The sequence below is a fragment of the Oryzias melastigma genome, linkage group LG23, assembly GCF_002922805.2.
Source record: "Oryzias melastigma strain HK-1 linkage group LG23, ASM292280v2, whole genome shotgun sequence".
NCBI lineage: Eukaryota > Metazoa > Chordata > Actinopteri > Beloniformes > Adrianichthyidae > Oryzias > Oryzias melastigma.
Window position 1 is genome coordinate 12,442,397 of NC_050534.1, and position 25,173 is coordinate 12,467,569.

Sequence of the window (25,173 nt, forward strand, 5' to 3'; positions counted from 1 at the left end):
ACAGTGTACTCTGTTGAACGAATTTGATGATGATCCGTATATTATTGTTTAAAAAAACAATACAAATATATAAGATTTATAACTCAACAACAAAAATAGAAACAAGTGCTTTGAAAGTAAACATTTAAAAGATGAATGGAATATGGGTTATTTATTGACTAACGCATTATACATAAAAAATAAATAAAGGGAAACAATTTCTAAAATAACTACAATAAATCAAGCTATTTTGCACGTGCAGTTTTCAAACCAGTGAGAAAAGTATTTTATATTAGAGTTGTAGATATATTCATAGAATAAGAAAGTTAAAATATTTAGTTTTACCACTTAAAATAGAAAAACATAACTGTCTTTTATGAAAATTGTAGCAATCCTTAAGGGGAAATGGCAAAAATAAAATGAATGTGTAAAGGGAAGAATCAAACATGAGTGAAACTCTCCCAATGCAAGACCTATTGCTCCATTTAAAAAATACATTTTCTTCAAATTTAAAATAAGTATCAACACGTACTATAATACAGAACATTTTTATGTGTATTAATTTTGTATCATCATTGGAAATGTACATTTTATATTAGAAATGTAATAATTTAACTTTCTATTAATTAACATAAATCTGAACTTTGGTGAACATCTCAATTCTTGCAAAGTCTGAGTATACAACAATAGCCACAACAAATAGAATTGTACCTTAAATAAATTGTTTTGTAAAGATTTTAATAGTGGATTTTTTTTATTTACAATCCAATTCATTTAGATTTTGCAATCAAACTTTATATTTGTACATTTATAGTTCATTTTAATAAAATTATTAGCTCACAAAAAAGGTGAATAAAAGAAAACAAACATAAAATGACGCACACTCAAAGTAAATGTATTAAAAAGAACCTTGTGGATCATTTATTTTACTATGTACAGTAAAAATGGCTTCAATCCATGTAATCATTTCATAAGTACAATTTACAGGTTCATTTTACAAAAGGAAAAGAAAAACACAATAAGGGAATACAATCACATTCCAAAATTTTAGCCCCCCCCCCCAAAAAAATAAACTCACAAAAATTTTATACATAGCACTGTGCAAAGATTTAAACCCGTCAAGAACACAACAAGACAATAACAAAAAAAATCTGTCAGATCATTTTAAATGATTAGCTTAAAAGAATACAAAAAAAAGATAACAATTACATGAGAAGTTAATTTGTTCTGAAGTGCAAAATGTAAGAAAAAAAAGGATGTTCGAACAAAAAAAAACAACAGACATTTAATCCATATAAAAATATCTTGTGGTTTATTTTTAAAGCTTAATATTAACAAATGCTTTTATCATGCAGTAAATTCTTCTATGTGATCTTTTTTCCATTTCTGTTAAAGTTGTTTGCATATTTTTTAGCAGTTTTAGTTATAAGTTATCCTGAAGCAAAAATGTTATTCAAAAGATTTAATAAGATAGTGAAAGTGCACAAAGTTTTTTGTGAAATCAAAATCCACATACATGGAAAAGCTGCTTCTGGTTTAAGCATAGTCCTCCCAACAGAATCATAAACTTAGAGCTACATGGATTTTGTGCAGACAAATGTATAAAAAAGACACAGGTGAACAAGACAAAAAAAAGGCAGAAAAACGTAAAAAAATCAGGAGGTAAAATTTTTGGAATGCAATTTTTAGGGGTGTAGAGGAGAATCGATTCGCTGATATATCACGATGTTTTATTTGGCGATACTTGTATCGATTTTAAATGTCGAAAAGATGATATTTAATGAATTATTTATGAGCAAATGTCGTTTTGTGTCACAAACTTGACCGCTAGGTTTGCAGCACATATATTTACCAAAAGAAAAGCTCCAAGAATTGGGTAAAAGCAACTTGAGATAAAGGCCCGATCCGAATACTCCCCTTCTCCCTCTCCCTTAGCCCTTCCCCTCGATTTGGAGTGGCAGTTGAAGCCAAAGTCGTGTCCGGAATTATTTTTTAAGTTTCACACTCCAAACAGAGGGGTCCAAAGTCCACTATCGCGAGAGTAAAGCGCATCGCGCGAAGAAGCTCTTTTCTTCCCTTTGGTGCGCTCTGAACCGGAGATGTTTATAAATAAATGTAAGTAATGACTTTATGTTGTAGCGTGACCTTCTTAAAGTTATAAAACCGCTGTTGTTATGGATATTAAACCGCTGGAAGTGCCGCTCTAATGCTAGCGGACTGTCGATGTTGATGACGTCATTGAACGGAAGTCACGTCCGAAATATTGGACACTATTTTTTTCATCACCCTCTGTTTGGAGCAAGCACGGAGGGATAAACGAAGGGGAAGGGCTAAGGGAGAGGGAGAAGGGGAGTATTCGGATCGGGCCCTTTTTTTTTTACCATTTTAAATGTATTAATTTTCAGATTTTGTTTTTAACTAATATTCTTTAAAAAAAATGGTTCTGGTACAGTCTTGGGATATATCGCGATAAGTGTCATGAGACACACGTATCGCAATACGTATCGTATCACCAGACTATTACCAATGCACACACCCCTAGTATTTTTTTTATTTAAAACATGTAAAAATGAAGGAAAAAGTATGACCCTTCAACTGTTTCATATTTCTGATACAGCCCACGTATGGCATTTCTGACGTGTTCATCTAATGCCCACTGATGCGCATTCACCAGCTCTCTTCTTGTTAACTATTTTTATGAAAACAGAAGCAGAAATGTTGATTTTGAAGGTAGATGAGCATATTTGCAAATGCACTGTAGATCTTCAGATCAGACCTGTTGCGCTCTTGCTTGAATGTAGCTCTGCAGCACCTGGTGACTCACCGTTCCCTTTAAAAAGGCATGCTGTAACCTTCTTCTTTTCAAGCAATTCACAGTCGTGCATGAATCGGAAAGTGTCCATGGCAACAGCAATCCATTAAATGGTTTTATTCTGTTGTCATAATGTATAAAGTTCCAGAAGTTAGACAGTTTTTTTAACAAGACTTTAAAAAACAAAGTTGTCCATCATCATGAAATAGATCCAGCAATGGAAAGACATATGAAGAGGAGGGAGGCTGGGAGTGAGATGACAGATGCTCCTCCGCAGTCGTCTGCATTCTCCTGCAGGATCCAAACAGACACAAAACTCATTGTATGCTATTACTCAAATCAATTAATACATTACAAATGCTAACCTGCGGATGAAAAGAATGACAGGACTCAGGGCGTCTGCGAATCTTCTGAGACCTCATTCTGTCACACTTTACTGATGCATTATGTTGAACGGGGTCAAGGGGAACAAGAAACTGGAATTTGCTATTAAAAAAATTCAAATTCCTGGCTCAAAATAAAGCAAATTCATGTCCTTAATGAGAGCAAGCAATTTTACATTTTTATAAAAGATATTTGACAAATCAAAGGATATATTTGACTTCTTTGGGCTCCAGGGTTAAGGGCGGATACTGCTTGGAGCAGTCGCAGTCAGCTTGCACAACCAACATCAACAGGTTGCTCTCTGGGATCTGTTGGACTACAAACATTCTGACACAAACAGAAGAAGTGTCTTTAAGCAACTTTGGTTTGAAATAATAATGAGATAAATACCATATTTGTCCACACGGAGGCAGTCAAACCCAGCATATTATCAATAGCTTTCTTTTCCTCTCAATAATCTTTCTCCGATTCTTCCAATTTCTCAGTCACTCAATGACAACCACTCTCTTTCCTCGACAAAACGTTAAAATAAACACACACTGCTTTTATGAAGCAAATATGCTGATAAAGGGGTTTAAAAAGATGATTTAATGTGGCTGGTCAAAGGCTTAGAGAGAGCTTTTTTCTTAGTGGTACTTACTTCTGGCACCGTCCACACTTGATAATACTGTTGGTCTCTTTGACTGACGGCTCATAAATGAAGCTGGGGTACTCGGTGTCACACGGCTGCAGGATGTCCACTTTTTTCTTATGGACGTAGGCTAATGGAGAAACAGACGAGGTCGCAATTTTAAAGAAAATGCGGGTTAAAGCAATTTGTTTGTGGCTGACAGGAGAATGAGCTTCAGCTGTTAATTGGTACTCAGCTTATAGCATGCTCCCAAACAAGAGTGAATGGAATGTTTGTTTGCAGGTGAAATAATGGGGCTGGAATTTGGCAGAAAAGATATAACGGTTCATTAAAATGTAAGATGTCTGGCTGTGAATTATGGTGTTTGGTTTAACAGCTTAAATGTGATTTAACCATCCATTTTCAAGGTCAAAGAGGGGGCTGGAGTCTTTCTCAAATGTCATTAGTGAAGAGGAGGAGCTATCCATCCTTGATGTGGACACAAATAAACAAAAACAGCTGCACAAATCCTATTAGGATAATCAGTCAGGAATGTGGCAGAAGATGATGCTTTGAGATAAATCTAGACCATTACCTTCAATAAAAAGTCTTTCCTGAAGCTTTTGGCAGCTGTGTCTGCTTCCACTAAAAGCCTTATGTAATCTGACATGCAAAGTTTCAATCTGTTTGAAGGCTTCCACACAAATCAACAAATGCAGAGGGGAATTTCTGCGAAACACTGCTCTCCTTTGAAAGCCCCAAGAAAAATCCTGTTTTTGGTGTGTTTTTAAAGATTATTCAGCTTAAAATTGCATTTCTGAAGATTTTTTTTATTTAAATTGCCGTGAATCAGGATTAGGGCTGGGTTGATAAAATCGATCTGAATCTATATACACTTAATAGATCAATAATCGACTTATAAAAGTAGAGATCGATCTAACCCATTAAGCTAAAGCTTGATGCTAACATATAATGCTAACGCTCAGTCGACTAGTTGAACATCTTTATAAACTCTTTTAAGGAAACATTTCTTTTAAAGTAACCATTTGTGGTCTAAAACACAGTTTTTGTTCATACTTTCTTCTTTTTCCGGAATAAGGTGTAACGCTATAGCGCAGTCGCCACCTAGTGGCCAAACTGAAACGCCCTCCAGGAGAAGCAGAACAATCATTGGAGCTTCTCTGTTTGAGAAACCATGTAACACTGTACGCTATTAACAATCTCATTATTATTTCACTAATACATTTTACAGTATGAACTGTATCAGATTAATATGAATATCTTCAAAATATATATAGATTATTAATGTATTTCTAAACAAATGTGTCTAAATGTTTAAACTCCAAATTGAATTGAATCAAATTGAGTGTATCGAAAGAATTGGGGAAAAAAATGGAATCCAGACTCCGGTGAACTGAATCAAATTGAGGCAAATTTTTAATCAACGACTACCAAACTATGTCCTAAAATTGACATGCTAAATGCTAAAAAAGAGCATAATTAAAAAAACTTTTAAAATAGATGATTGAAGTGGGACTTCAAAAAACACTTTGAAGACAGATACTCACACACACTGAAAGATGACTTGGCTGATTGGAAGATTGATGAGGAGGAAATACAAAGGATGGACGACGGGTGTGGCGATGAATGAGGTGAAGATTTATTAATGGAACCAAAGAAGTGGGTTAGAAGTGAGGAGACAACAGTGACTTAAAGAGGTAAAGTTTGTGTTAACATTTCAATAAATGGTTCAAAAAGATGCATGGAGGGGTTTATTTTCCTCCAAGTTTGAGTCAGATCCCTCAAACACAACTAAGATAAAAACACATTTTTCTTTTAGCTCTTACCCTCAGCAAAATGCTCCGAATGCCAGAATCCACAGATATTAAATTTCAGTAGGAACCTTAATAGAGAACAGAGAGGAAAGTGGATGAAGAGAGAAGTTCAGTTGGCCGGCAGAGACTGTAGTTTAAAGCAGATTGCCTGCAAGCAGGCTGCATGCAGATTTTAAAAACTGGGCCACAACCCAAAGTTGTATCCAGGGAATAATAATAAAATGGGTCCAGAAAATATTCTGCTGTAATGGGCAGCAAATAGAGATCTTAAAAAAAAACACTTTCCTTAAATTAAAGTGAAGAAAAACTTATGTAAGTTATTCCAAACTTCAGAAAATGTATTATGCCTTTGCCAAAAATTCGATTTGTTCTGTAAAACTTTTGCATTTATCTTCCCATCTGCTAAAAAACGATCGAATTTTCAGTCTTGAAGTTATTTGCCAAGCTGAATAAGACCCGTCGACTTCAGCAGAACGCTAACGGAATAGAACATTTTGAACAAGAGCTTCAAAAGTTGCTTAATAATTTAAATAAAAACTGACCTGCTTGTTAAAATGGCTGTAACGTCATAAATAATTCCTCACTGGCTCCATTCTTTTTTCCCTCTCTTTGTTTTTAATAATTAGTTTTGAAACACCTGAAGGACGGTTTCCCTTTTTTTTAAAGTTAATTAAGATGGAAATTACTTTAGCTCCATTAATATAAACATCTTTTTTGGTTTTTGTCATTTAAATCTTCTTAATCTTCTTAAAAATGATTTTAAGAACACTTACAGAAGGAAGTTGGAGAGGATCCACTTGAAGGCTGAAGCCAGACCATAGAAAGGCTAAATAGGCATAAAAATGTATTTTTTATTTTTACAGCTGATATAATTTCTGTTAAAAACTTCATGTACAAAAGTTCAAATGACTTACACTGAAGAGTGTGCGGCCGCTGCTAACAGAGTGTGAGTTCATTCTACACATGGCCTGATAGTCGAATAACGACACCCTAAGGAAACAAGAAAACACACATGAAGCCATTTTTGACTGATACTCCTTTGACCCTTTAGAGACAAAACATAGAATTTTAGTCTTCTTACAGGGAAGATAAAGTAACATTACAAAAAACTGAGGACAAATATGGTCAAAAACTGTAGTATATTTTGATAAATCGTTTAAATGCTTTGAAAAAACACATCTCTGATTAGAGATTACGTATAATTTTCACAAAAGAAAACTGGATTGAAGAAAAAGGTCACTGAATTCCAGTGAGCAGAAAGAAGAAAAAGAGGAAAAAATAGGAGCACAGGACGACATGACATGAAGTTTTCTTCAACAACACCTGTCAACAGTCTGTCAGGCTCTACCTTTTGAACATGCCCATCCTGATCAGCGTGGTCATCACTGAGCCGTCAACTTCGCCAAAGAACTTTCCTGCCTAGCAGGAAAAAAAAAAAAACAGTATGAATCTCTGTGTGACTGAATTCATCACTCGCTTATGTTACTTTGACTGCTGTGTTGGTTTAGTTTTCATGTGTGACAGATTGAAAACAGCCAGCCCTACTTTATCCATGAACAAAAACGGCATGATTGCTTTAGTTAAACAATTAAGGGGATTAACTTAATACAGTTGAGTTTATTTGTCTTTGGTATTCTTAAATGCCAGAAGATGCTCTGTCTCTTTCTCAAAAAGCAATAGCTGCTTGGATTGAAATCCCACAGAAACAAGAGGGGAACAAATCAATATCAGTCAGGTTCTTTGACATTTTCAAATTTGAAAACTCTTCTAAAATAAATAACCTTTTGACCAGGATAGAATAACATTTTAAAAAGTACAAGAATGTAATGTTTTTTTAGTTTTTACTTTAAAAAATATAATATTTGCTATCTGGAGTTTTGAAGTCTAAAAAAAACTTTTTTATTACAAGTGACTTTGGCTTGAATAGAAGTAATAATATTTGTGCTTCAAAAATAAATCAAGTTATTAATAAATACATTTTCAAATAAAGGCATTAAAATTATTAATTTCCAAAGCAAGAGCCAAGAGATTATTTTCCTAATGAATCAAATCATAACAAAACAAAACAAAACAACACAACACAAAACAACACAAAAGAAAACAAACAAAACAAAACCACACCACACCGCACCACAACGCAACGCAACAAAACAAAAAAACACAACAAAACAGAACAGAACAAAACAAAACAACACAACAGAAAAAAACACACCAAAACAAAACAACACAACACCACACCACAACAAAACAAAAAAGCAAGCAAAACAACACAACACAACACCACAGAACACCACAAAACAACACAACCAAACAAAACCAACCAAAAAAAAACAAAACCAACCAAAACAAAACCAACAAAACAAAACAAAACAAAGCAAAACAAAGCAAAACACAACACAACAAAACACTATTTATGTCACATTTTTTATTCCTGGTAACACAAAGTATCGTACACCTGAATAAACAATGTTACAGAAAACAAACGCTGACAGTTTAACAATACATAATTAAAGAAACAGGAGCTTCAGTAACATAGATGAGCATCATTAGTTGGTACTGCAGTACGACAGACTTTTTATTTTCCAACAGCATTCATGTCTAGTCAGCCAAATAGGTTTTATTGGTCACTCTGGTACGGAGAGCACGCCAAAGTGTTCAAGGGGGTTGAGGTCGGACCTGTTTCCTCCAGCGTCTCTGATAAATGCTGCTGGTAGGAGGTGAAAAGTTGTCATCTCCGAGAATAGAGTTCTCTCCAGACTGTGGAGATCTGGGATTGACACTGGCTGCTAAATATAATTCCAATATTTCTCTGCACTGCGATTGTCTCCAATGATGACATGGTTTGCTTTACCACATCTTTTGAGTTTATTTTACTATGTCTCCACACTTTTTATTTCAATGTTTCAACTCCTGTAGGCCAAATCTGGACTCACCACAAATTATTTTACAGGTTCAGGTTCTAGTGAAGGTGTTGCTAACACCAGTGCATTATATCTGATGGTGCAGGAAATTAAGGCAAGCACACCACACAGGTTCCATACAAATGTGGAATAATTTAAAAGGGAAATAAATAGGCTTTCCAACAGTAAAAAATAATTTTTGAATATGTATTTTTAAGTTTTTTAAGGTCTAAAATTCCACAAAGGTGTATAGAAAGAAATGTGCAAACCAAAAATAGCTTATCATTAAAGTAACGATAAAATCACTTACAAGAAAACTACGTGATTTAGATTTATAGCTAAAACGCCTTTTTTAAAAATTGACTTTTTTTTTTTTTTGAGTGGTCCTCTCCTGTACGATAATGAATACTGGCAAATAGAAGAGCTCTCAAACAATCAAGCCAAAGATTAAAAGGCACTCCAGCTCTGTTGTGTTTGTGTGACTGTGAGTCTGTGTGTCGACTTACATCACTGCGCTGTTTGGAAATGAGGACAAAGCCATTATTGTCAATGGCGTAACAGTCAATATCCTGATTCAAGAGGCAGAGACAGAAAAATCAGTCATGCAAGACAAGAAAATTGTCAAACAAGACTGACAATAATTACACTGATTTGGTACATCAATGTTTGCTCAAGATTTCCATCATTAATGGTCCATAACAACATGATCTCCAGGTTTTGTGGTATATATGCACCAAAATAGTTTGAAATTCCAATAAGGAAGACGATTTACTTACAAGTGTATCACAGCGGAGAGGGCACACCCCTTCCACATTGGAGCACTAAAGAAAACAGGGACAAACAGGAAGGTAGGTTTTAGACGTCTAATTTCTGAGTGCACATGAAAAAGTAGAGTTATAAATTGCTGATGCGCATCTCTGTGATTATCCTCTGAGTGTCTTATTTGCAGTTTTGTGCCTGATTTGTTGCTGCTTGCCTTTGATTGTGTGAATGCGTGTGGATTCTGATTTTTCCGAGGTGTGAGAAGCAGAATAACAGCAGGAGGTGTTAAATTTGGCTTTGTAGAAAAATAGGACATATGTTTTAGGAGGATAATTGACTTACATCTGTGTCATTTGGCTGAGGAATTGCAGATAAATCCAGAAAAAAGCACAAAGAAAAGAGATCTTTGTTAGGTTTATAACATATACAACAGCTATTAAAAAGCCATTTGACAAAATGAAACACTCATATTTAAAAAAGATCAAATAAAACTTTATTGTAAATATATAAAACAGTTAATGAGTGGATGAAAAATCTCTAAAAACAAAAATAAATGGTTAATGGCACACTCATTACATAAAAATAATGCTGATTAACTATAAAGGGAAACATTAAAATACCAATTTTGTAAATCAAAGCTGTTAAAACTTTAAAGCTGACCCAATAACTTCAAGGCCACATTCTATGTTTAAAACATGTGGATTGATGTCTGTGGAAATCGCATCGATGGACTCATGGTCAGAGCAAACAGAGCATGTCAAAGTGTGAAAGCAACAATTTATACTTCTCAAAGTGTCTGTTTCCCTTTGCTTCCTGATATAAACTATCATTTAGTGGCTGACAGACAGAGATCAGGGCAGACCACCTGTACAACAAAGGTGATAGGAAATGTTTTACGACAGACAACATTTGCCATTGTGTCATTTAGGATCCATAGGTTTATAAATATCTCAAAATCGCCGTAAATTCTGCATTCGTTTATTTATGTTACTTTCAAAAGACAAAAATAGTGGAAAGATAGCTTGACAAAATGATGCGTTCATGCATAATAATTTTCAAAGGAGCATGTTTGTTACAATTTTAAAAATCAAGTCAATAAATATAAAATCTTTCCATGCACTGAAAAAAAATTGAAAATCAGATAAATAATTCTAATTAACTTTTGTTTTGTCTGTATGTGCAGATTGATTTTTAGATTTTTCAAAAGTAAGCTCACTGTCATATTTCAAGAATACTAACTATGGGATGAATGTTCAAAACTCTAAAATGCAATTATTTTACTATATTTACTAAATTAGTTATTTAAAGATTGTTAATGTTATATTTCATGAATTCTGCAGCAAAAAATAATAATTGATCCATGCTAATGGTGTCATTAACATCTAAACATACACTATGATGCTCTAGAACTAATTAAGCTTTAAGCCTCTTGTATCATATTTGATACACACTTTTCTAAATCCCCTAAATTCTTCAGAATGATTCAAATTTCCCTTAAAATCCCATTGGTCCATGTTTTCTGCCCTGTAGTTTATCATCATTCCACTAGGGGCAGTGGAATGCTCATTTCAAAATGGCTGCCCCCATTGAATCTCAAGTGCATTTTTGGCGGCAAAAAGTTTAGCAAATTTTCAAACGTTATGGTGAGAACAACTCATCTATTGTAATTCAGTTTTTTTAATGGATACTTGCTGTATTGAAATAATGCAAGTTTGTTGATATTACATTTTTTCTAACACAACTATACCATGATAAAAATATGAGTAATAGTTTCTAGACAGTGGATAAATAAGGTGTTTTTTTGTCTTGAATACTCATGACAATACTTAAAGAGCAAAAATCTACCAAATATCATATCATTATTGATATATCTCTTTAAAAAAAAGGAATTTATTTGGGAATTAATCAAGGGCTTTAGAAAAAAATCTTAATTCCCCCCCAAAATTGAAATTTCAGCTTATTCTTTGAAGTTGTGGACTTTATCGGATTAATGGCCCTTTATTGTTGCCATTTCGATCAATCGGGAAGCCTTTATGAACTCCTGCAGTGATTTGTAATCATTTTGCGTTAGCTTCGAATTCTCAAAATCCCTGTTTAATAAAAACAATATTCACATTCACCTCGAGTACTGAATGTACTTTACATGAATTTTTATTATTTCATAATATAAAGGGAAAACAAAACTTTAGTCTAGACTGATAAATTAAGTATCGTACACCCAGAAACATAAAACAACCTGGTTTGTAAACAAAACTCCCATTAAGATGAGTGATATTTATGGAACTGAACCATCAATCCTGTTGGTTAAGCTAATGGATGCAGTGGAGAGAGCAATAAAAGGAGAAAAAAGGGAAGGAGGAAAGGCCCGATTCCTTTGTGGGTAATAAATGGCTGTCCAAAATGTGAGAGACCAAAAAAATCTATCATACTTTAATTCCCATTACTATCACCCCACAGCACCACTTGATTTCAGATAAAACAAAAGAGCAATGAACTGTAAAAGATCCATGCCAGCTCATATGATGGGATTTACACTAAATTTGATGTACCTTTATAAAATTCTCCTTGATTGAACAAAGGAGGAAAAATAATATTTCGGTTTTTATGACGTTTTATGAAAATACCTGCTTTCGTGGAGTTCTAGGGTTGTAGTACCTTATAATATATAGATACAGTATGCTGTAGCTGTCGTGTTCTTCCGCCTGTTGATGCCACTTTCATTAGGAATTCACAGTAGGTGCAGTATCTGCACTCCTGAGGGAGTGGAACACTCAAAATAGACCACGCAGTGGATTTCATGCTCACACATATATTGACACACATGAAAATGCACGCTAAAACAAAAAAAAAAGCACATACTGGAAAGATCAAGTACATGACAAGTAGATAAGATATTCTGGCTGTTTTGGAGGGAGGGAAGGAGTCAATTTAGGAGATAAAGAGAGTGAAAGAAGAGATGGAATGACTTAAAATGAGCAGAGTGGGGAAACATTTAAAGAAAAAGCACACAAATTAACTTAATTTGATTATCCCGACAAGAATTCTACTTAAAGTCAATGCACAAATATCCACAAAAATAAGAAGAAAAAAGCCCCACATGAACTCAGACACACAAAAGTGAACACATCAGGGAGTTGCAGAGCCAAGCTGTCATTGCTATCCATCACCTAATGGCTAGCCAGCAGTCTTAAATGGCCTTTTAAGTGCTGTCATTTACAGCTGTGGGAGCTGGAGAGGTGGAGAGGGACCAAACTCAGGAACACCTGCTGCAACAAAAGTGTTTCGCCAAATTAAGCAAGCCCCTGAAAATTACTCACATTTTTCATCCTGGACCCGCTATGAAACTCTGCACATAATTCAGGATATGCACCAAAACTACTAATCAAGGGACGGCATTTAATGTTTTACATTTTCACCACAAGGAGCAATTTGTTTTAAGCACAGGCAGGAAATATGCCAGAAAAAGAATGCAGGGGGATGCCTCAAATTACAAAAAATCATTTATTTTTTATTACCTTTTACATTGTAATATATTTGGTGCAAAACAAGCATGTAAAAAGAACATTTATCAAAGTTTTAAATACAAATTGAATATTTGCACATTTCTACGTCCTAAAAAATTGTAACTAACAAAATTAATGCACTATATACAATAAAAAAAAATATTATTTGGATGTGAAATTTTCCCATTTCAGTTTTTATGTGGGAATCATGAAATAATAAATGGAATTTTTTTGTCTAGACATTGGATGTTTCGATATTTAGAGTTGAGTTTAGCAGCACATTGAAAGCAACACTTACACTGTCACTCGTGCGCAAAAATCTGTGATTTTCCTTGAATCATGCAGTCCTAATTAATGATTGTCAGTCTACTTACAGTTACAATGATACGTTTTATATGTATTAACATCACATTAACCTGCAATTTTGACTTCAATAAATGATCAAACTGGTAAAAAAAAATTTTTTTTAATGTATTTGTGTAATGATCCAGTGGTTTTTTTTAAAGTAAAACACAGTTGCTTTACTGTAAAGGATTGGAAAATAACTCAATAAATGAGTCCGTGACTAAACATTTGGCCAATTTATATTCTATATTCACAATAAATGAGTATATAGATGGAAACTGTCCTTTTGGTTTTAATCAAAGTTTACAGAGATTAAAAACAAGCAAACAAAACATAATTTTATGTCAAAGTGGTGATCAAGCTGAAGAATTTAAACATTTTGGGGGGACTGTTAACAGAATTTAGCCACGTTTAGCAAGGATTAATACTCACAGAATATTTATCACTAAAAAAAGTTAATTTACATGTGTTTTTGTGTGTAAGTATAATGTAGATCTACAGATATTAAAATCTTACCTGAGCTGTGATGGCCCAAAATTTGGATTCCATCGCTCCAACAGACATCTGGACTCCAATAGCTTAAAAAAAAAAACAAAGAAAAAACCGAAACTGAGATTAAAAACCTTTAAAATGAACACATAAGACCACCATAACATTTTTGCATATTTCTACTAAAACATACTTGTTTTTTTTTTACATGCAATTAATCACATTTTTTTTTTTTACAACCAGTGGTGTTAAAACAAATGGTTTAAAAGTTTAATTTCCACATCACAACATATTAAATACAATTCATCTTTAAAATGAAATTAGAATCATTGCTAAATCCATACAGATAATAACATAAAGAGGAAAGGAAAGCATTTCAATATCTTAGCTATATATTTAGGTTGATTTTCAAATCATGGAAAGGAAAATCCTCATTCTGGTATCTGCAAAAAACCAAAACAAACGGTAATAGAGCAACTCTAAGCCTCTGAGCGTTTAATTTTAGCCTCCATGTGTGGACATGTGTACACAACATAGCACTCAGTCACCATTATGCCTGGAATTAGTTTGCATGTCTTATGAGCACATCCACCCAGCAATAGAGCGACTGCTGAAGTCAGCTTAGGGCTGCATGTCTGTCAGCACTTTAGTCAGCTTTGTAACATGAAAACAGGATCCGTAATTGCACAAGTTCTTAGCGCGCACGCACCGCATACGTGCGCATGCACAACAAAAAACACGCTCCGTGAAGGAAGATATGACACTTCGTATTAGCGTCAAAGACTCAGCATTTTTTCTCCAGGCGTGCTCAGTGCAGTCAGTGCGCACAATGCACAACCCTGTACACATGCATTACCTCACCCACAATGATGATACGTGTTTTTGCACAGCATGACACAAATGATTTATCTCGTTTTTTACCTTTTAGGCCCTAGCATCAATTAAATCTGAAATAGTTTAGCATGTGTGACAGGTAGACAAATATGCATGCTTTCACTCACTCCTTCATCCAATTTATATTCAATTAACTTTATGTGCAATTTGTGGGACATGCATGTTCATCAAAGAGAACTCATCTATTAAAAAAAATACGACAAAAGGCAAAAACTTAATCTGCTTTTGCTATCTCTATGATGCATTTAAATTATAGTGAGGTGTCTCATTTCTGTCTGAATATTTATTAATAGAAAAATTCTGGTGACTATTAGAGGAAGTTAGAGAAACTAATCTTTTCTGAAGGCTGTAAAGGAACTGAGCAGTTCTGTTTGTGAAATGCTATAAGGTCCATAAAGGCCATTTAAAGAAAACTGCATCTGTAGACTTGCTTTGTATCTCTCTTGTGCGTCATCATTTCTTCCGCTCTGTGTAAAAATCAGCTCTTATGCTGATGCAATTAGCCTGTTACACAGAACAAGGTGTTTGGCCTTTAAAAATGTCCCTTCAAAGGTGCTTTTGACTGTTTTTGTCACATTGAAATAAAAAAAAATATATATATATATGTATGAATCCGCGTGAAATACTTGAATCATCTTTTGTGTTTTCTGTCTAAAAACATTCCACTTCACTTTGAAGACATTCAAGGCCGCGGTCATTTCAGTGAGAAGCCATAATAGAGGGCAGCAGTAATCTGCCTTCTCTGCCCCTTGGAGCTGGAAGCTGATAGGCCAGATCTAATTAAAACTACCACACTGATCCCTGCATCTGTGTGTGTGTGCAGTTGACGTCTTTTTCATTATGTGTTTGCACAGCTTGCGAGCGTTTAGCACTTATAGCACAAGTTTAGCATGCATTCAACTGCGATCACAAGGACACGCATGACCTTTCCTAGATGCAGCCAAGAATATCTCCACTTCTGAGTTAGTCTGTGTGTGTGTGTGGGGGGGGTGCAAACATATGCCTGGTGCTCCCAAACTGAGATACAATTAGCAAGGGCTGCCAATCACAGCACAGCCTGTTTTCAACAGAAAATGAATAAACAAACAAATAAATAAATAAATAAAAGCGTCGCAAGGAAGGGTTGGATCTAATTAGCTATAACTCTGATGAGACTGAGGTGTGACAGACAGAGGGATGGGAACTGTCACTGACTGCATAGAAGACTGAACCATAAACACATCGCTTAATCGTATCATTTTATCATAAGATCTACTGGTTTTGAGAATAATCAATATTTTAAGCTATTTTTTTTAATTAAATCTGAACAGTAGCAGTTTCTGAAATAAGGGATGTGAGCAGCTGCACAGCCTCTGGTTTATAGTGTCAGCCTAAAACCCCTTTTTTCTTTTTGCAAAGCAAGCAAAAAGTAGCTGCATGATTTTAGTTTATATTCTGTTTTTTCTAGAGATTCCTCATTGATGTTGCATTGGTACAGAGAGGAAAATAAGTATTTGAACACCTTATGATCTTGCAACTTAGGGAAAAGGGGCACATGTGTACAGCAACATATAATAAAATATAAAAAAATCTGTAAATCATGTTATATGATTTTTTAAAATACTTTATTTGCATGTTAATGCTGCAAATAAGTATTTGAACACCTGTCTATCACATAGAGTTCTGACCATCAAAGATCTGTTAGTACGCCTTTCAATAGTCCACATTCTCCTAAATTAAAGGAATCTGCTTGAGGTTGTTAGCTGCATAAAGACAACTGTCCGTCCCATACAATCAGATCAGTAAGAATCCAACTACTAACATGGCCAAGACCAAAGAGATATCGACAGACACCAGAGACAAAATTGTGGACCTCTACAAGGCTGGAAAGGGCTACAGAGAACTTAGTGGAACAATTATTAGAAATAGTAGAAGCTAAACACGACTGTCAATCTCCCTCGGACTGGAGATCCATGCTAGATCTCACCTCATGGGGTCTCAATGATCCTTACAAAGGTGAGGAATACACGGGAGGAGCTTGACAATGACATGAAAAGAGCTGGGACCACCGTCTAGACCCGCCATCGAGCATTAGGATGATCCAGACGAGTCATGGGAGAAAGTCATGTGGCCAGATGAGACCAAATTAGAACTTTCTGGTCTTATTTCCACTCCCCATGTTTGGAGGAAGAAGAATGATGAGTACCATCCCAAGAACACCATATCTACTTCAAAGCATGGGAGTGGTAGCATCATGCTATGGGGGGATTTTTCTGCACATGGGACAGAATAACTGAACGGTGTTACGACTGGGTCTTCCAACATGACAATGACCTCAAGCAGACAGCAAGGATTACCCAAGACAGGTTCCCTAAAAAGAATATTATGGTTCAATATCATGGTTTTAACTTTGAAAAAGTTCTTTAAAAAATCTTAGCTTTACTTCATACCGCAATATTATCACCTGTGTGCATACAGTATACTTTCAAAGCCAAGATATTGTTTAAAAATTCCATATTATGATACATTCCCAGCTCATTAACTTACAATAAAGACATTTCTTAGCATTATGGGGCAGAATTTGCTCTTAAAAAAATTCTCTACAAAATTAAATTTGTCAAAAACAATTGTTAAAAAAAGGCTTACAATAACAAACTGACTGTACATGTATTGGAAAAAAATGAATTTGGAATATTTTTAAGACTCATTATTAAATTTCAGCTTCAAATTGATTAAAACTTAAAAGAAATTAAACCTGTTCAAATCATAAACAGTGAAAATTGAGTAATTCTCTCTTCTTACCAGCTACAATGATGAGAGCATGTTACGAAGGAGTCAGTATCTGCAAGTCAAGTTAGATGCAAATTGTTGACAATATTATAAGCTACTGCTGAATATTTTCAAATATGTAATATTTCTTTTAATGGAACAAATGCTATTTAGCATCTTTGCTGCAGAAATGGCAGAGAAAATCCTGCCGCCTGTTTTGCATCAACCTTTCAACTGTTGCAATCGATAACCTAAAAGTACGAGATATCTAAATGCAGCAGCCAGAAGACAAGCGTCAACGATTTCTGGAGTGAAAAGAGAAATAAATACATCAGAAGTCACAGCATAAATTAAACTGACACAGTTGCTAAGTTGCAAAGCACAGAAGTGAAAATGGGGCTAACAGCACGGAGGCCATCAGAGACCAGAGCTGTCAAAGGAAGCTAAAAGAAGGATGTCAGCACAGACAGAACTATGTAATCAAGGCAACAGATTATTTCATGTGGCGGAGTCATAAGGCACAGAGGGAGACTGATTAATAAAGAGAGAGATGGAAAGGTTAAAGCCTTTTAAAAAGTCAAAAACACAACTGGAAACCCAGTTTTGAATGAGTTGCGGCAATTTATGGTAAAGATCAAATGTGAGACAGTTGAGATGTCTCGTCTATAATCTATTGATTGACACTCTTATTATTTATTCTGTAGCTGTCAGAACATGCTATCTTACTTTTGGTGTTCATTTTAAAATATAAGTAGAAATTAGAATAAAAATGTTTGCAGTGAATGGCGAATAACAAACGTAAAACTGTCATTCTCCACATCTTTTTCTGCTGTGTTTGGATACTTTCATGCAAGAAAGAATCAAAAACAATAGACAAACAGATTACAGCTTTCTCCTTTTGTATGTAATCTATCTATTATGTTCCTCAGCTATGTGTGTGCCACAATAGAATAAACATCCAATTAAATTTCAAAGTGTCAAGTTTAAAAAAGTATCATAAAGATGCAGAAAAAGGAAAAGTAGGATCAAATCTTTTATATTTTATTGTATTTCTTCAGTCATTTAAAACGTTGATGGTGATTTAGGCTTGTACTGTCAATAGTTTCACTTCTGCATCACAAATATCCAACATAATCTAACTAAAAACAGCCAAATATCGTATATTTGTTATTGTACTTTCCATTTTTTCCAGTTTCACCCAAATATCCCAATTTTTAAAAAACATTTTTATTGTTTTGCTGCCATCCTTGTGCTAATTTTCCTTTGCCTTGTACTACTTATAAATACAATAGTTCTATTAAGATTTGTTGCAAGCTTTTTCTAATTCTCTAATCCTCTATTTATCTTTATTGGATGATGCAGAGGTGAAAATGTTCTTACAAATAAAGAACTTTTCCTGTAATTCTATCAGTAGAATCTTAAGTGGGTTTGTTCTAAAATCCTTCCAGATCTTTATTTTATTTTTTTTCATTTTTGCTCAAAAATATTTATCTCCCCCACAAGAAAAAAAGAAATAGTATTTTAAATCCAGATGCCAAAAATTACTGCGTTTTCTGCCTCAATAGAAACTTTGACTTGCGTTCAACAAAGGTGATGATGTTGCCAGGCAACACACTTTTGATCAAAGCCAAGAAGGGAGTTTTTATAAATGACATTTATTGCTTAAAAATAAAAGAAAGTCTCTACTACCCGAATCTATGATTAGACCGAGAAAAAAATCCTTGACATCTGAACACCCACAATGACATTCATACATACTGATGCACAAGCAGGAAATAAAAATAAATATGAGCACAAAAAGTGAGCATAACATTTTTGTAGGTACTTATATTTAAAAATAAAAAGTATTGACACTGTCCAGTATATAAACATCTAACCTGTAACCCTAAAATGGAGTTTCTGTGAGGACTTTCAGCTTTGAAAGACCATGCTCTGCTCTGTTTCCTGACAATTTGACGATACCTGCAATGACATCCTGTTACCAAAGCAACAGGAGAGAGCAGAGACTGAATGACAATGTGAGAACTCAGTCTCCTCTAGGTTATCTGCAACTTTTTTACTTCAAAAAATACATTCATCAGATGATACAACAATCTAAAAGCAGTTGTGATCTCTAAGGTGACACAACCGTATTAGATTAAATGCGTGACCTGCTTTTTAAAAATGGAAATAAATGTTGACATTGAGAGTACACATGCAGGAACTTCCAAGCCAGCAGAGCCCACCTTAACTTAACCTAGATTCTGAGCTCTCTTGAGCTGCTCTTTATAAGGCCCACTCACTAAATCATTCATAACGGAGAAACAGGAAAAAACATGTAAGGGGGGAAAAAAGCTGAATAAAAACGGTGGTGCTGTCTTTTGTTCTGAACAATCTCAGGCCGGTTTATTCTAACAAACTTTTTTATTTAAAATTGTTTTTAAAATAAAGTTATTGAACATCCCAATCCAAGGATTTGGTTGTGTGTTGTTTTATGATAGTGATTTTTTAGGATTCTAATCAACAAAGCCTAAAGAAATAAAGCTTCATCCTGATGGGTGCACGATATATATATGACTTAATTTAGTTAACAAATACTTCATTAATCCCCGTTGGAGCTGGATGTCCTGATTGCAGCTGAATTCAGCCTGTGGCTTTTGTTGTATGTCAGTTTTTTCTGTCTTTAAAGGGCATCAATGCCCAAAATGTCTTTAAAAAAATAGCAACAAAAGACAAACAGATTAGAAAAGAGGAACAAATATGAGTCAAAATCCTGAAGGGAAAAAACATTAAGTTTTCTTTAATATAATATGCGCAAACACCATTCTTGTGAGATATCCCCTCAATATATTACACAGTACTTGAACAGACATTTACTTTTTACATAATTAAGCATTTTACAAAAAAAAAGATTTTGCAAAAAGGTGAATAAATACCCCCAAATTGCTTGTTTGGGGGTATTTAAACAGAGTAGTAGACTCTGAGGTAGCCAAATAATAAACTGATACGTTTTTAATTAAAATGTGGCACAAAAAGAGCCATATTTTTATAAGGTGGAGACCAAAATGTTGCATCTAGCAACAAAAACACTGTGGCAATAAGGAAAAAAAGAAGATCTGGATATAAAATATATATATATAAAAAACACAAAAAAAAAACTAGAAAAGTTGCATTAACTTTGATGATGCTAGTGTGAATTTTTTTTTTCTCAATGTAATAGCTGAAGATGGTGAAGCTTTTTACTTAATTTGTTAAATAATATCCTGAATGTTTTAATACCAAACTGGCAGAATTTGCAGAAAGTGCAAAAAGAATTTGAAGATTTTTGTTTGAAAAATCGCAAATATTGCAAAAAATGTTTAAAATGTGTAAAATATATGAATACAAAAAAATACAGGAATGAATGTTCTGAACGTGATGAATGTTTTAATACCAAACTTGCATAATTTGCAGAAAGTGCATCAAGAATTTGGAGAAAATCGCAAAATTGTGTAAAATTTAAAAAACCATAAATATTATGATTTCAAAGAGTACAAGCATGAATGTCCTGAACGTACTGAACATTTTGATACCAAAATTGCACTTTTTTTTAATTTCTTGAAATTAATCTCAAAAATTGCGTAAAAATTAAAAAAAGAAAAAAAATTGTGAATACTAAAAGTACAAGCATGAATGTCCTGAACGTGCTGAACGTTTTGATATCAATATTACATAGGTTTCGAAGTGCACAACAAATTTGGAATATTTATTGGAAAAAGATCGCATAAATTGCGTAAAATAATTTAAAAAAAAGTATGAATACCAAAAAGTATATAGAATCAATTGAATGTTTTGATACCAATATTGCACAGGTTTCAAAGTGAATTTCTATGGAGCTGAAAAATCACATAAATTGCTAAAAAAAATGTTAAAATGCGTAAAAGATATCAAGAATCTCCTGAACATACTGAACGTTTTAACACCAAGATTACATATGTTTCAAAAGTGTACAACGTTTTTGAAGCATTTGAAGCATTTCCTATTTATTTTCAATGGTGCTAAAAAGTTAATAAATTGTGTAAATGTTAAAAACCATAAAATATATCAGCACCAAAAGTAAAAGCAGTATAGTCTTGAATCCCTTTAAGTGTGATTGAGTTTTTATGTCCCAAAACACATATGGAAAGGAGCGGGAAATTCACTTTACAGTATTCACACAATAAAACTTTTATATATCTAGCCAAAGAGACTCAAAAAAATATTTAGCAATGGCTAAAATGCCAACCAACAATATAAAAAGAGGCTAAAAGCCACGAGGATTAGCACTGAAGGGTGTTATATAAGAACCTGGGGATGAAAAAGCATTAAATGAGGAAGCATGTTTAGATGGCACAACTGTGCCAAAGAAGATAAATGTTTTATATCAAATAAAATAACTAGTTATATATGTAATATATATATGGAATGGGGACAGATTTTGCTTTAATAATAATGGTTGCATTTAATAATGCAGGTTTATCTACATTTTCAGCATCAACTACTGAAAATAGCAGCTTGTTTGATTATCATACGTTTAATTTGTGTTCACCAAAAATGTAATGGAATAAAAACAATAATTAAGAACTAATTTTTGACTAAATTTGTTGTTATTTCAGGCTTTCTTGGCCTTTCACATCTCTCTTTTCCCTCTACCTCTCTATTTCCCCAGGCTGCCGGTGTCACTCAGTCTCCTTGTCTTTTCTAGGAAGTCCCACTCAACCATCTGTCTGTCTGGCTAGGATATATTTTGGCGCGTTTCAAAAGAAATCAGCTTGGGATGAATAAATGAGTCTTAAACTTAAAGAGAGATGGCATGCACCAAAAATACTTCATAATCCACCAGGTTTGCTTTGACAGATCTTGTGGTGAAGACAAATGTTCTATTGGACGTTGGTTTCACTGAACTATTACAGATTAGGAGTTTTTATGTGAATCCTGAATTAGAACTGTGCTTTTTTCTGTGTTTCCATGACTGATGGTTGATGAAGAGGATGTATTGCTCTGCATTTTATTAAATTAAATTTAAATTACTTGTGTACTGAGGCAGTAAAAAGAGTTATTATCTTGGATTAGAAGAAGAGAGTTGTTTTGGTCTCTCTTTAGCTTTACTAAAGATGCAACAAAAGCTTTCTAATAATTCTCAGTAACTTATGATCACAAGAAAGGTGTCAACGATCCATTATACATAAATTCAGAACCGCATAATTCCTGCACTACATGTACCTGGTCAACGGTATACTTGCCGTTACAAATACTCAAGTGTACCTGATAAAATGAACTTCAAGTGTACTGCTTTTTGCTAACAGAATCCTAAAGCTGGTATTTATTTCAGTCTTATTTATAGGTGTAAATATAACTTTTGGTAGACAACACTAACTCTTGTGGCAGAACTTTAAACATCTACAAATTCTTTTCTCCTCTGTTAGTGTGAGTCTGTGCAGATGGGTCGTGTCTTGAAGCGAGTTGCCCTCTAAGGGAACTGCTGGTAGAAGTGCCAAGCATGCTGGCCAGAGCTGGTGTTAATACAAAGCCTTGGATCACTTCATCTTCGCTGACACTCGCCCAATAGCACAGTAAATTACAGAGCAAGGGTAGAGGCACGGATAAGTGCAGGAAGAAGAAAAAGCTCTAAGATACAGAAGGGCAAAGCTTAAAAACAGTGGGACCTCAATTGTCATCCATTTAGGGCAACTTATGGCAAATGCAGCAGAGGTTTACATTAATACGGCATTAATTTAAGAGGCAGATGGGACTACAGGGATTTAAATCGACCCCCAAAGGGAGTAAACGAACCAACTGAAATGCTAGATAACACCATAACAAACAGCTGCAAAAGTGAAAAAATATGCTTCCTCCATTCAAACCATCACATTTTTCATATCTTTTTCACCATCAACAGACTTAGCCATTAGTGCCACTTTGAGAAAGAGAGGCAGAATATATTTTTTTCATTATTTTATTTATAAAACAGACGTGTGTGAAAGATTGCATTCAGGTTACATCACAGACAGCTGTCATTTCATCCTGACTGGAAACTGGAGTAAAAATTTAAACACTTGAAATACGAGCGTACAAAACCCATTAATGTTGGAAAAGATATAGTGTACCATTAAAAAAAAGAGCCCTAAAAACTGTTTGAGCCCTTTAAACTGTGATACGTAGTGCTAAAGCTGAATTGTGGAGTCATAAACAGCTATTTAAGGTGTCACTGACATGGAATTCTCTGCACCTCTAAGCGGTGCACTCACCTTTGAGTGCACAGTGGGGACCAATGAGAAGATTACCCTTTCAGAAATGCACATGTGACTGGAAAATACACCCTTAAAAACAATTACTGATTGAAAGAATATCTTGCAGTATGTCCTGCATCATAATATAGTTGAACAATAGGCGATATATTTGAGAGAGTTGTATATTTAGCTTTCATATTAACTTCAGTCCTTCGAGGCAACCATCTTTCACAGCTTTCATGGAAAAGTGCATCCTGAAGCCTTGCAGAGGCTCGCCAAGAATTAAATTCATGACACAAATCCTGCTTAGAGCCTGCATTTGCAAAGGGAATCAAAGCAGTCTGCGTGAATACAGGGGAGCTGAGCACTCTCCAATTTTAACTGCTGTGCGCGACTGAATGAAGCACCAAAGAAGATGCACATAGGTGGTAAATGAAAAAGCTGGGCTGATCTAAATTTATTTTCATAGAGTTGCTAAACAAACAATAAAATCAATGGTTTCACTGATAAATTTCTTTCAAATTAAAAGGACATTTTACTCAAATAAAAAGCATTCTCCCATAGTTGTCCCCTTTAAAACACCCGAAAAGCTTGTTTATATAGGATGAACATAGAAACAGCAGTTCATGGTCATTTGTACGGGATGTTTAATTTCATGCCTTTTTGAACAAATTACCATGAGAGATGAATCTAATCTCCCAGTTTAATTAGGAAATAATTTAAAAGATGTCATCACTACATGTTAATCAAAGAACTTTAGGCTAAATGTTTAATGTACAAGAAAAACCTTTTTGGGTTGTTTTATCAGGTATTCAAATTGACACATTTATGGGAATTATTGTCACTAAAGACCCACTCCAATCATGTTTAGAAAAATTTTAAAGGTATTTTAGCAATGATTGTCATTTTAAGACAAAAAAACCCCAAAACAAAAAAAAAAAAGTGTTGTTTTCTAGGACCACACCCGATAACTTTAGTTGTTTTAGTTATTTTAACTTGAGTTTATTTTCTGATCCTGAAGGAAGTTTTATTTTGAAAAACTGCCGGATAAAAAACGAGATTTTTCCTTAATTCAGAAATTACTTCTACAATTTAACAACTCTGTTTCATTGAATCTTCACAATCTGTAAAAAAATTAAACACATATATTTTAGGACTTAAAAAGAAAATCTTGTAGAAGCATTTTATTTTGAAAACAAAGTTTCAGAAACCGGAAGCGTGACAATCTTAAAGTCACAAACAGCTGGTTCTATGTGCAGCAGGCTGATTAGCTCAGACGGAACGACAGGTGTCAAAACACGGCTAAAAGTTCATAAAGCTAAATCGAGGTGGTCAAACACGAGAATGGGAACATCAGAGATCAGATGATTGGTAGAACGAGACTGGCATAGATTGAGCCAGACGGCAAGCAAACTGTGTCAGAGACGAACCAGGGTCAGAAAAAACAAAAGATCAGGTCCAGATAGAAACGCTCGGTAATGCAGGCAGAGTGGCTCAAACAATACTTCGCACTGAGTGAGGCTCTGAGCAGTGCTCAACTCAAGAGAATCTGACCACAGAGAAAATATATGGCATTCGACAATTAATAGCCGGAAGTCCCTCCTCCTGCTGGAGCCGGCCACAAAAAACATAATTTGCGGCCAAAATCATTGGCCCAAAGTCCTCGATATTAACCCCCCCATTTT

The 25,173-nt window shown here is 34.5% G+C and overlaps 1 protein-coding gene across 3 annotated transcripts in view; it reads right to left on the minus strand.

Moving 5' to 3' along the window:
• Nucleotides 1-2,348: 2,348 nt before the first annotated feature.
• The window catches only part of cacna2d4a (calcium channel, voltage-dependent, alpha 2/delta subunit 4a), an 83,615-nt gene continuing 60,790 nt past the window's right edge, over nucleotides 2,349-25,173 (minus strand). Inside the window, exons 28-40 of one of the 3 annotated variants that reach the window (XM_024287755.2) lie at nucleotides 13,647-13,708; nucleotides 9,625-9,639; nucleotides 9,297-9,341; nucleotides 9,027-9,089; nucleotides 6,969-7,039; nucleotides 6,535-6,610; nucleotides 6,394-6,446; nucleotides 5,633-5,688; nucleotides 5,354-5,374; nucleotides 3,816-3,936; nucleotides 3,387-3,502; nucleotides 3,157-3,239; nucleotides 2,349-3,082 (exon numbers count right to left, since the gene is read on the minus strand). In XM_024287755.2, coding sequence (XP_024143523.1) covers nucleotides 2,990-3,082; nucleotides 3,157-3,239; nucleotides 3,387-3,502; nucleotides 3,816-3,936; nucleotides 5,354-5,374; nucleotides 5,633-5,688; nucleotides 6,394-6,446; nucleotides 6,535-6,610; nucleotides 6,969-7,039; nucleotides 9,027-9,089; nucleotides 9,297-9,341; nucleotides 9,625-9,639; nucleotides 13,647-13,708 — 875 coding nt within the window. In that variant the 3' untranslated portion in view covers nucleotides 2,349-2,989. The remainder of the gene's footprint in view (nucleotides 3,083-3,156; nucleotides 3,240-3,386; nucleotides 3,503-3,815; nucleotides 3,937-5,353; nucleotides 5,375-5,632; nucleotides 5,689-6,393; nucleotides 6,447-6,534; nucleotides 6,611-6,968; nucleotides 7,040-9,026; nucleotides 9,090-9,296; nucleotides 9,342-9,624; nucleotides 9,640-13,646; nucleotides 13,709-25,173) is intronic. The other 2 variants (XM_036210158.1, XM_036210159.1) reach the window with 2 other exon arrangements.